The sequence below is a fragment of the Macrotis lagotis genome, chromosome X (assembly GCF_037893015.1).
Source record: "Macrotis lagotis isolate mMagLag1 chromosome X, bilby.v1.9.chrom.fasta, whole genome shotgun sequence".
Classification (NCBI taxonomy): Eukaryota; Metazoa; Chordata; class Mammalia; order Peramelemorphia; family Peramelidae; genus Macrotis; species Macrotis lagotis.
Genome location: NC_133666.1, coordinates 559,416,857 through 559,430,390, shown reverse-complemented (window position 1 = coordinate 559,430,390; position 13,534 = coordinate 559,416,857). Strand labels below are relative to the sequence as shown.

Below are 13,534 nucleotides of genomic sequence, written 5' to 3'. Positions count from 1 at the left end.
AAGGCTTCTAGAAGCTCCTAAGCAATATTTCTGTCATAAAGGTCTGGTTTAGATTATTATATTACCAGTTTTGTTCTGATAACTTTTATTATTAGATGTTTTTCCTGCACTGTATTTCAACAGGTTATGCTCGGCAAAGTTTATATTTTAAAATGATTAAAGTTGTACTCCCAATTCTAAATTAGGAAATTGCTTTGAATTGCAGGAAATTGCTCATGTCCTTAATTAATGAGTCAGGTCTGTTGTACACAATTCACTGTGAGACATCACTATGGAAACCACAGGTTGTTGCAGGTGGTGATGTCAATGACTCAGTAGGTGGCATTTTCTTGCAAATCAGTAATAAACCAATGTCTTAATATGATGTTGAACAAGAACTATGCTAATAATTGTTTTATCTATTAGACATAAATAAAATGAATAATTTGCAAGGCATTTTTCAGTACTGATATTTATTGAGTTTTTTAGGATTATATGTATTATTTATGAATTTATGGAAAACTATACAAAGAATTATCTAAAAGACACATTCTGACTTTGAATAACTTTTAAGTTAAGACAACTCTGAGAATACACACAAAAAATATAAAAGATGAGTTGAAATACAAAGGTGCTTTTCCAAATCTAATTAAGAATGAGATAGCTTGATGTAACAGAAAAATTAGTGAACTGGAATTCTGAAGAACTGGATTCTGGTCTTGGTTCTGTCACTGTGGTACGATCTAGATCTAGGCAAATTACTTTACACCTCTGTAGATCTCAATTTCCCCATATATAACATAAGGGTATTGAGTGTGATGACTTTTAAAGCTTCTTTCAGCTCCAAGATGATGTAATTCTCTAAAATAAGGAAGAAAAAACTCATGGTCAATGTATTTTGTAAAATTTCTTTTTATTTTCATCACAAATGGATAAGTAGCACTGGGTAGAAAGATAATAATTACTTTGATCATTCAACTATACTGATAATGTCCGAAAGTCTAGCTTGCTCATTCTAACTGCACCCAAACTCCATTCCCATATTTCCAGATAGCTATTAAAAATTTATAGTGGCGGGGGGGGGGGGGCAACTAGGTGGCATAGTGGATAAAGCACCAGGCTTGGAGTCAGAAGTACCTGGGTTCAAATCTGGTGTCAGATACTTAATAATTACCTAGCTGTGTGGCTCTGGACAAGCCACTTAACCCCGTTTGCCTCGCAAAAACCTAAAAAAAAAAAATTTATAGTGGAATATCTTTCAATCAATCCCAGGTTCAAAATATTTAGAAAAGTACTCATCATTCTCCTACCAAAAGTCAGCTCCTGTTCAATAGCACTACCTATATACGCAATACACTAAGGATGGAAATTTTTGAGTCAATTTTGAAAGACACAAGTTCCTCAGCTTTATTAATTTTTCTCCCGTCCTACTGTAGTCAATATAATTCAGCAGAAGCTTCCATCAGCTTTCACCCTTGTGGCCAGTGGCCTTCAATTTTCTACCATTATTCAAATTGGAATCCTAGCTTTGAGGGTCTTTAATAATTTGGCATTATCCTATCAAACTTATTTTCCATATTTCCCAATATTCTCCAGTAGTTATCTTAAAAGCCATATAACTTAAGGCAGGGTTGAGAGAAAAAATATGCTACTAGGTCTGTTTTAAAACTAAAGATTTTGAGTAGAGTAAAATGTCACTTCAAAGGCTTTGCTACAACAAGGTATCTCACATGCAACTATTAAGGTCTAAAAAAATTTCACTACCAGATGTGACATCAGAAATAACTTTGTTCTACAATCCTCTGACCATTACTCTTGAGTAAGGCACAAAACAAGAAAACTAAGCTAACTTGGACATTGAAACAGGATGTTTGGAGCAATACAAATAGAGGGATTCCTTTTAGATGGGGAGGTTTTCCTGATACTCCTGTTTGCATTTGGCCTAATACAGGAGAACCAAGTATATAAAGAATTCCTGTTTTCCAAACTTCGATAGTAGGATGGGCAGTTTATTGAACTGATCCATTAGTATGTATGTTCTGGAGAGACACTGTAGGCAAAGGGGGAGAGGAACAAACATCTATAGAGTGTCTACTGTGGGTCAGGCACTGTGATAAGCACTTTACAGATATGATAGCATCTGATCTTCACACAAAAATCCAATGGAGTCATTATTCCCACTGTTTCACTGAGGAAACTGAGGCAAAAAGCAGGTAATGACTTGCTCAGGTCACAAATCTAGTAAGCAATGAGGCTAGATCTGAATCCAGTCTTACTGAAATGATCACTATATCCATTGTTCCACCTATTTGCATCAAAAGAATTCAAAGAATGAATGTTTTGGGGGCAACTACATGGTGCAGTGGATAGAGCACAGGCCCTGGAGTCAGGAGGATCTGAGTTCAAAGATAGCCTCAGACACTTAATAATTACTTAACTGTGTGACCTTGGGCAAGTCACTTAACCCCATTACCTTGCCAAAAAAAAAAAAATGAATGAATGTGTCTACATTTCAGAAGGTCAAAGAGGAAAGCACTGAAGGCTTTAAGGAATAGTTCTGGTATTTTTCAGGTAAAACCCCTAGGTTGTTGAAACAAAAATCCCCTTTTCTTAACACCAATATTCTTTTATTGATATTATGGCTGCAAAAAAAATAGGCTGCAACACATTACCAATGACAAATGATGCAAAAGAAAGAAACAGTGTAAAATCTAAAAATGATGGATAACTAACAAAGGGGAGAAGCCTATCATATAGCAAAAATAAGGTACAACAGATAGTCTACACATAAAATAGGCTCCAAGATAATCATTAAGAAATCTAAGACCTTGGGTGGCCAGGTGGCGCAGTGGATAGAGCACTGGCCTTGGAGTCAGGAGTACCTGAGTTCAAATCTGGCCTCAGACACTTAATAATTGTGGCCTTGGGCAAGCCACTTAACCCCATTGCCTTGAAAAATCTAAAAAAAAAAAAAAAAAAAAAAAAAAATCTAAGACCTGGGGGTGGCTAGGTGGCACAGTGGATAGAGCACTGGCCTTGGAGTCAGGAATATCTGAGTTCAAATTCGACCTCAGACACTTAATACTTACACCTTGCTGTGTGGCCTTGGTCAAGCCACTTAACCCCATTGCCTTGAAAAAAAATCTAAAAAAATAAAAAAAAATAAGAAATCTAAGACCTGGAAAAAGGTTTCAACCATTTTGGGTAAGATTTCCTATGAAGGACAAATAAATAGGAATGGGAAAGAATTCAAGAGGATGGAGAAGCAGAGAAGTTGTAGTTAACAATGTGGAAGAGGATACTCATATCACTGAGAGTTCAGATTCATTAATATATTTAATATTACACAATTTTTGCCTTTAGTTCTATGTTGGCTAATAATAGTGGTAATGAAAACATTAATAATAGCATTTGTTTAGCATTTTAATACTCAAAAGTTTGGGAGGTAGATGTTACTAGTACTCCTATAACTGAGGCAGAGAAAAGTGACCTGCCCAGGGTCACATAGTATCTGAGGCAAAACATGAACTCAGGTCTCCTAAATTCAGATGTCCTTCATATCCTATGCTCATTTCTTCCTCTGTACTTCCAAGGGACAACTAAGTGACCCAGTGGTTAGAGCACAAGTCCTAGAGTCAGGAGAACCTGAGTTCAAATCCAGCCTCAGACACTTAATAATTACGTAACTGTGTGACCCTTGGGCAAGTCACTTAATCCCATTGCCCTGCAAAAAAAGAAGAAAAGAAAAGAAAAAGAAAATGTTTCCCATTCCTCGAGGGCCTAAAATCTGAAACTAAAAAATTTTCAAAAGAACTGGTGGAAAAAAAGGACTTAATGACACCAATGAGTTTAAATGTTATCTGAAACCAATCAAGCACTTTAATGCTAAACTTTCCTTATTATCAATTAAAAATATTATTAGGTTAATAATCATGAAGATTACAAAAAGTCAAATACCTGTATCAAGTGTTATAAATATAAAATATAATACAAAATAAATATAAGTAAAATATATAAATTAGTATATGAAAATATTCTAAAGTTTATAAACTAGTATTATAAACACTAGTCTCATAAAAAGAATCATCATTGGGGAAGCTAGATGGCACAGTGGTTAGAGAACTGGTCCTGGAGCCAGGAGGACCTGAGTTCAAATCCAACCTCAGACATTTAATGATCGCCTAGCTGTGTGACCTTGGGCAAGTCACTTAACCCCACTGTCTTAAATAAAATTAAAAAAAAAACCCATCATTAATTAACAGCAAAAAAACAAAACAAAACAGAAGTTTGGCTTAAACTGTATCACAAGAAGACAAATACACTATGTAAAATATGTAGATTAATACAATGCTAGGAGAAAAGTAATAATTTTTCATATTTTCTATCTCTGACACCAAAGTTCATTTGCAAACACTGTACTTCTTACTGAAAGGTAGTGATTGTGGGGTGAAATACTAGTTATATAGCAAACTGCCTATAAGGTTACTCAAAATAAAAACACACCAAATTAAGGTGATTTAAAAAAAACAGCTTCAAGGGAAGTCCTCTTATATGCAATTAAAATTGTTCTGCTTTTAAATGAGCCTGTATTGGTATTTTTAGAACATATCACACTAAACATAACAAATATTTACATACCTAAAATCAAAATGTTATTTCACAACAGCCACTATGTGCTTCTTCTTCTCTGGCACAAATGGTATAGATCCAGGTTTGCTATGTTTGATACGATTCATTTCCCTAGGAGGAAAAAAAAGATACAAATGTACATGATATTATAAGAAAATTATCTAACCAAATTAACATTCTTTCACTGGAAAGTTACCTGACCTGCCCTCCAAAATCAAAAGCCAGAATATATCAAAGTAACTAACATTTTAATATCCTATTGTGCTCAAAATTAGGACTCATTATTTATAAATAGAAAGGTTCCAATCTGAAGATCTTAGATACTTTTAAAATCTCCAACCCCAAGTCCCAAGTTCACCAAGCAACACAATCTACTCATGTGATTCTTTTAGGTAACTCTTTACAAAAAAAGATACAGTATCCCCATATAAACCTTGTACTTTTAGCAACTGAAAAGAATTACAAACCACAAGTATTTTTCAGGAAAAAGGTTCGCTTTGATCAAATGATCTAAAATTGAAAGGAGTAAACTATACTTCAGCTTACCTCAAATATCAAAAGGATATGGAAAAAAGAATGGCATCTTTAGGTTAAAAGTTTTCTTCTCTTTTAACTGTAAGAAATCTTTTGAACATTCTTACTAAGAAAAATATCCCAACTCAAATTAGATTAGAAAGGATTTACTATTTTTTCATTTGTAACCAGAGCTTGAATAACATGAGCAGAAGCAATGGATTTTTTGTGAAACAGCTGCCTCTGAATTTTTTTGCCAACATTGAACTTGGGTATATATTCTTAGGAATTATGAGTTTTTTCATAACTCTAAGGGACACTAATGTTTCCAATGTAACAAGCACTGGAGAGTAACTGAGTTTAGAATAATTGTACCTTTCCTTTCTTTCTGAACCAAAAGAAGCACTAATGTGAAATAGCACATAAAACTGCCAAACTGAAAGACAATAATTGCATTATTTATATGCCTTCTCTTGTTTGAGGGAGGGGGAAGGATACCAACAGCACAATGTCAAACATACTTCCTTTGGCGAGATTCTTTCATGATGCGCTGCTCCTTAATCTGGCTATATATGGTCTTAGGTAAATGACGATGTCGAGCTATGCGACTTATCTGAGGATGATACTTAAACTTTTCCTTCAACTTCTGGTTATAATTTAAAGCTGCTTTCTCTCGTGATGTAAGCTTAAAAAAAAAACAGTGCCAAGAGCAGTTAATTTGTTCGGTTTATTTTATCATACTGACAGTCAAGACACATCTTTTACTTAGAAAACAATCCAAACAAAATTCTTTATAAATTTCAACTCAAATTACCAGTACAACTAGCTTTGTGCTCTTAATGAAGCATTGTTATAAACTATATTTCTTGAAAACAAAATCATTCCTTTATTAATTTACATGAATTTTAGGAATATGCTCCTAAAGAAAAAAAAATTGAGTCCAATAATTTAAAACATAAAAATGCTAAACACTGCAATTACATCTTTAAAAGTAGCTACTAATTAATACACCATTCAAGTTTAGTATCAAGCTAAAAATATAGTACTCTATAATGCAAGATTAAATTAACTCGAGTATTTCTTTGGTAAAAAATAATAAACATCTGGCAAAATAAAAGTCAAATCAGTAATAAAGACACTGGAAAATGAATGGGGTTTCTTACCACACCCAATTTTTCAGAAGCATTGGCTTTCCAGAGTCGAATGTTCATTTCATCAGATCCACACAAAATGTATTTGTTATCAGATGTCCATTTCACAGAGATCACATGTTGCATTCTTTTTGTGTGATAAACTTCTCTATCAAAAGAAAATTCATCAAAACCTTTAGAACTCTATGGATCTTTTCTTTCTTTCCTTCCTTTCTTTCTCTTTCTCTCTTCCTTCCTTCCTTTCTTTTTTAGGTTTTTGCAAGGCAAATGGAGTTAAGTGGCTTGCCCAAGGCCACACAGCTAGGTAATTATTAAGTGTCTGAGATCGGATTTGAACCCAGGTACTCCTGACTCCAGGGCCGGTGCTTTATCCACTGCGCCACCTAGCCACCCCTGGATCTTTTCTTTAATATCTTAGTACTACTTTTCAAGTATCAGATACTTTTAAGGAATACGAAGTACTATCTGAGATTGCAGCATCCTAAATCTTTATATATATAAGTTTTTAGAATAATTCATGGTTAAATAAGTAAAAGCATATCCTTGGAGAATTTAGAAAAACAAATTATGTTTACTAAGAACAAAAATATCAATCTTTTTTTTGTTATATTAAAGAAACAAAGGGAATGAATAGGTGGTCCTAGTTTCCTGTATTCAGTAATGCTTTCTAATTTGTGTTATGAAATATTTGATTCTATCAAACTGGCTTAAAATTGAAATGTGTTGATTTATATGTGTGGGAAAAAAGGTGAGAGTCACAAAAGCACCTAGTAGATTGAGGTAAGAATTACTCAGTAATTCAGTAAATATCATACTTATTTGGAAATGTTGTGAAACACATGACCAAAAAAATTCACAGAAAATACTATATTGGGAAGTGACATACATAGCATTAAGAGGAAAATTTAAACAAATCCAAAAGAGTTACAAAAGGGGGAGTCTAATGGAGAAGAGGAGAAGGGAAGGAAGAGAGAGGAAAAGTCCAAAGAGAAAATAATCAAGACTAAAAGTACAAAATGGAAAGGGTATAAATAAGATTTCCACAAGAAAGGAAATCTATTGTAAAACCACATCCTGACATAAACCTCTTCCTTAATCCTCTGAAACACAGGCACAAACTCATTATTTTATATGCAAAAACCAAGAGAGATAAGAAAGAGCAGTGGAGAATAAAGTACTTTGGACCAAGAAAGATTTGGATTCAAACTTCCAAGTGTGGCACCAACAATGGGCAAATCATTTTACTTCTGAGACTCAGTTCCCTCATTTGTGAAATGGGAAAAATCTTTATCTACTGAAGATAAATAAAATAAGCATTTTGTAAACCTAAAAGTAAAATATTTGTCAACTACAATGAAATAAGTTCCAGGTTCACATAAAAGACCCAAGGAAATCCCCACATGAGAGAGAGAGAGAGAAAGAAAGAGAAAGAGAGAGAGAGAGAGAGAGAGAGAGAGAGAGAGAGAGAGAGGCTGAGACTACAAATGCCCCTAAGGCAGTGTCAGTTTCATACAAATAGACACTAAATTCCAAGACAGGAGTTCTTAAAAAAGGCAGACACTTTCCCCCAATAGCAAAAAGATAGAGGGAGGTTTAAAATGGCAGGAAATTAAACCATTCTTTAAAAATAATGCAAAATACTTACACATAATCAATCATGATACTAGTCCAGATTTTCTGGATTTAGTAAACTCTAGAAGAGAAATTTTCTCTCCTAAGGCAGCTGGTTTGTAGCTTATATCTTTAGAGTCCCTGAGGAACTAAGAAATTAAATGATTTACTCAGGGTAACAAAGTCCCTAAGTTCCTAAGAGGAAGGACTTGACAGTCAAATACAAATTTTTTGACTAAGAAGTAAGCCAATTTAAACTTTATGATACAAAATTTCAAAATTCTCAATCTGCATGTTTCTTATACTTGAATGTCTACTAATTCAAGATATTATATACAAGGCAACAAGACTTAAAATATTATAAAGTTCATAAGCATATTTAGAAAGGGAATCAAAAAACTAAACAGGTTTTCTATATACAGTTAAAAAGTTGTTTGCTTAATAAAATTCTGAATGACTTGAAATGAAAGCATTGATTCTATGTAGCATTTAAAAGCATTTATTTACTCACTGTTTAATGAAAAATCTAGTTCCTCTAATGATTTTGTGTTTATTTCAAAGAAGAGGCTTATTTTCTTATTTGTTTTTAAAAAAGTTATTACAAGGTATTACCACAGGATAAAGATTTTAGGGGTTGAAAGGGACTGGTGAGATCCAGGGGTATGAAATCTGTGGCCTATTAACAAATCTGCTTTTAATCACAGTACACATTACTCTGATTAGCAAAATGGTTCAGATGACCTTGGGATAATATATAAGAAAAGTTAATTTAAAAAATAACTTTTTCCCAAGAATGGTTGCTCAAACACCCTTCCCCTATAGAGTTCTAAAGGGAATTTAAAAAACAATAGCAATGTTTCAGTGACAACAAAAGCAATAGAAATACTTAAGATTGTTAAAGGAATAAAACAGAAGGAAGCAATGCTTTTTTGGTTTGCTTTTATATATGTATTAAGGGGAAAACAATCACTTTTTTATGTGTTATTTACATGTTCTATTAAAGTTCAAGGTCTTCTATTGTCACAACTGACATTTCAAACTCCCCCTCCTCCCCATCACACCCATACAAGTGAATATCTATACATTTAGACACACACACAACCTGAAGCCCAGAAAAATGAAATGATTTCTCCAATGTCACTATCCAGGAGAAATGGGGTCATCTCAATAGAAAACTATGGAAAACTGAAACTTGAGTCCAAGCAGAAAAACATAAGATAGATAAAGTCAATGAGGAAATCCTTCACCGCTGATGACACAGAAATTTAGCCTATTGAAGACATGAGGCCTTCAAAAGTATTAGGATACAAGATACAAAAACAGGTCTATTGTGGAAAAAATGAATTTAAAAAGAAAGCTTGATTTTTAAATTTCTATTAAATCAAATTGAAAATTTTTTTTAAGGGCACACACAGGTGTGTAAGATGAAGATAAAGAGAATAACTGGGAGGGAAAGACTCTGTAACAATTGACTCTGATGTCAGATATTTAAGATACTTAAGAAATTAACATAAAATTCAAGAGCCATTCCACAATGGCTAAATGATCAAAGGATTCATGAACAAAGACTTCTGGTCAAGGTAGTTGCCAGAATGGAAAATGCTATCTAGCTTCCCAACACCTACTCTGGAGAAAACCTGAGGGTCCCCCAGATGGAATTATCTTCAAGGAAACTAATAAGGAATTAGAATGACTTCTTTCACCCCAGAACCACATAAGTAGTCAACAGCCTCCAGCAATAGGAAAGATGACTGACTGGGAAAGTTAGTTATTAGCTTAGCAAACCACAATCTCCCAGCAAGAACTAGAGAAGGATCAAAGATACTAGCCTGCAAGGTCTTCTTTCTGAAAGCATCAAGAATAGAGGGCTCCTCCAATAAAGCAGAAAGAAACAGCAGTGACCAATATAAGTACAGTTTGGACAAGGGCATTCTAGGTCCCAAGTACCTTGTCCTAAAACACCATTAGAGTTCTAAAGATTTAAGGAAATCTAACTTCAGGAAGAGAAAGCAAGCCAGTATGGGAACCAGGATGAGAACCAGCAAGATTGGCAATCCTATCTAAAAAAATGTAGCCGTTGAACCTGGCACAAAGTCCCAATTCAGGAATTAAAGTTGGAGTGGTGAGTTAAACCAAAAACACCAGTCAGAATTTTAAAAAATTACTATAAATCCAGAGAACCCTCAAAATGGACAAGAAAATGAACAATTTTAAAGTATCTCAAAAATTCATTTCTTACAAGGATTACATGAAAATCTAAAGGAAATAAAGCAAGAGATGAAGACTGAAAAACTCGTGCAAAGAACTAGAAGAATAAGTAACTTACAAAAGAAAGTTTAAATAACCGTTATCCAAGAAACAAACTCACTGAAAACAAAATACTAAATTGAAATCAATGATTCCACAAGACAGCAAAAAATATTAGAATAAAAACAAAAGATTAAAAAAAGCATAAACTATCTGATATTAAAAAAACTGACATGGAAAATAGGTCAAGGAGAGAATTTAAGAATCATTGTGACTCCCTGAAAAGTATGACTTTAAAAAAAACGCATGAATATAATTCAAAGAAATCACAAATGAAAACTGGTCAAATTATTATCCTGAAAACAGAAAAAAAATCTACTGACCACCTCTTGAAAGTAAACCACAAAAGAAATCTCAGGAATTATTGGCATCGTCAAAATACAGAGCACATCAAAGAAAATAATACTGCAAATATCCAGAAAGAACAGTTCAAGTACTTCAAGAAGAATAAGGATCATTTAAGATACATCAGTTTCCACAATAAATGAGGAGAGATGGTGGAATATTTAAAAGGCAAAAAAGATCTATGTTTACAACCAAAAATAACATACTACAAAGTTAATTGTAATTGCATGGGAGAAAAACTTACCTGACAAAAAGAGTAAGAACCTTGAAAAACAAAGATGAGTTCAAATAAACTTAGGTAAATTTATTAAGAGTAATTGGAAGTAGCTGTGCAAAGATGTAACATTAACAAATGTAGTAGAAGAAAACAACAAGTGCTTTATCAAAACCTTAATTTCTTCAAAAAATACTAAGAATTAAGGATCTGGGGAGGTAGGTACTGGTTCTATTCTGAGGATTTGTGTGTTAAAAGAGTGTATGGGGGCAGCTAGGTGGCGTAATGGATAAAGCAGAGCCCTGGAGTCAGGAATACCTGGGTTCAAATCCGGTCTCAGACACTTAATAATTACCTAGCTGTGTGGCCTTGGGCAAGCCACTTAACCCCGTTTGCCTTGCAAAAACCTAAAAAAAAGTATATGAAGAAAGGAAAAGGTGAGTTGCATGAGGAGTACATGAACCTTTTATTTGAAAGGAGAACTGAACATACAAACAGTATGGGGGGGTACAGAAATATAGCAAATTCAACAGAAAAACAAGCAAAGAAGGAGAGTTGGAGTTTAAAAAGTATCAAGGCAATAAGAATCACAAGCAAAACAGATTCCTTGATCTTGAATGAAAATAAGTTAAAATGTGTTTTACTTTTAGAGAGAGAGAGAGAGAGAGAGAGAGAGAGAGAGAGAGAGAGAGAAGAGGCAGCTAGGTGGCACAGTGGATAGAGTACCAGTCCTGGAGTCTAGAGAACCTGAATGCAAATCTGGTCTCATACACTTAATAATTACCTAGTTGTGTGAACTTGGACAAGTCACTTAACCCATTGCCTTGGAAAAACCAAGACAAAAAAAGAAAAAAAAAAGAAAAGAATAAAAGAACCAGATTCCGAGGCAATGTATACCAGTTATGGAATGGCTGAACAAACTGTGGCATATAAATGCAAATGTGACATTACTGGGGTATAAGAAATGTATACCCTATACCAAAATAAGATCCAAAAGGTTACAGGAAGACCAATTAAGAGAACAAGAAATACTCTGTTGGATTTAAGGAGAGAAATATATGACCAAATATGAATCAGAGAACATTACTAAACTGCAAAATGGATGATTTCAACTATATTAATATATTTTGCACAAATAAAACCAATGCAGTTCAGATTAGAAAGAATGCAAAAAAGCTGGAAAACAATTTTCACAGTGTTTCTGATAAAGGATTCTTTCTAAAATATATAGAGAACTGAATCAAATTTTTAAAATTAAGTTATTCTACAATTGATAAATGATCAGAAGAATATAAAACAGTATTCAGAAGAAATTGAAGCTATTTATAGTTATATGATTAGAGAAATGCAAATTGTAACTCTGAGATACCACTTCACACCTATCAGGATTGCTAAAATGACAAAAAAGAAAAATGTTGGAGAGGCGGAGGGAAAATTAGGACACTAATGTGCTGTTGGTGGAGTTGTGAACTGATCCAACCATTCTGGAAAGCAATTTGGAGCTATGCCCAAAGGGCAATAAAAATATGAATGTCTTTTGATCCAGCAACACCATTAATACGTCTATCCCAAAAAAGGTTATTAAAAAAAGGAAAAATCCCACATGTTCAAAAATATTCATAGCAGCAATTTTTATAGTGGCAAAAAATTGGAAATTGAAGGGATGCTCATCAGTTGGGGAATGGCTGAACAAATTATGGTATATGAATGTGATGGATTACTATTGTTCTGTAAGAAATCATGAGCAGCCAGACTTTAGAGAAGCCTGGAAAGACTTTCATGAGCTGATGTTGAATAAAGTGAGCATTGTACACATTAATAACATTGTGAGATGACCAACTAAGATGAATGAAGCTCCTCCTAGCAGTTCAGCTACTAAGGACAATCCTCAGAGATCTGATATAGAAAATGCCATCTAGAAACTATGGAATCTAAATGCAAAGCAAAGCATACTATGTTCACACTTTTTAAAACTTCTTTCATTTTTCCCCTCATGTCCCACCCCCCCTTAGTTCTAATTCCTCTTTCACAACATGGCTAATATGGAAATATGTAAACCATGATTGTAACTATACAATTTTTACCATATTGTTTGCCCACCATGGGGAAGGGGGAGGGTGGTAGAAAAATTATGGAACTCACAAACTTGCAAAATGGGTTGTAAATAAATTACCTTTGAATGAAACCTGAAAAATAAAATTAATTAAAATGGGGGAGATGATGAGATAGTTGCAAAGAATCCTAGATAGCAGGAAACAGAGTGAGCAGAACTAGAATAATTTATACAAGGAAGCTTTGTAAAGAAAAATAGCTCTGAAAGGGTTAACAAAATTGCTCAATTCAACCAACAATGCCTCCAGAGGCCCTATAATGAAACATAATAACCATATTTTAGTATAGGAATGATGGACACCAGGTGAAGAATAAAAGAAACATTTTGGGACATGACCACCTCATGAATTTATCTTACTTGACCATACTTATTTGTTGCAATACAGAGAAAAGAGAAAGCGGTTCAAAAGAAAAATATAGTCATACAGGGCACTTTTAATGACAAGGAGTAGAATTTATTAAATACTTAAAAATTAAGCATGAAATGAAGATTCATGGTTTCATATGCAATCCTATCTTCTGCTATTTTTATGTAGGAATGCTCAGGGCAGGGATGAGGGTGGTTACTTCACAGATCTGAAACATGAAACACAAGTGTACTGCCACTTTCTTAGGAAAGGACTTCTTAGAATCTATTACTCCTTTTCTGAAGGAGCTACATGGAACTAACTTG

At 33.9% G+C, this 13,534-nt stretch overlaps 1 protein-coding gene across 1 annotated transcript in view; it reads right to left on the bottom strand.

Moving 5' to 3' along the window:
- Positions 1-423: 423 nt before the first annotated feature.
- The window catches only part of DCAF13 (DDB1 and CUL4 associated factor 13), a 38,489-nt gene continuing 25,378 nt past the window's right edge, over positions 424-13,534 (bottom strand). The window contains exons 9-12 of the mRNA XM_074200912.1: positions 6,285-6,420; positions 5,643-5,806; positions 4,618-4,719; positions 424-840 (exon numbers count right to left, since the gene is read on the bottom strand). Coding sequence (XP_074057013.1) covers positions 4,632-4,719; positions 5,643-5,806; positions 6,285-6,420 — 388 coding nt within the window. The 3' untranslated portion in view covers positions 424-840; positions 4,618-4,631. The remainder of the gene's footprint in view (positions 841-4,617; positions 4,720-5,642; positions 5,807-6,284; positions 6,421-13,534) is intronic.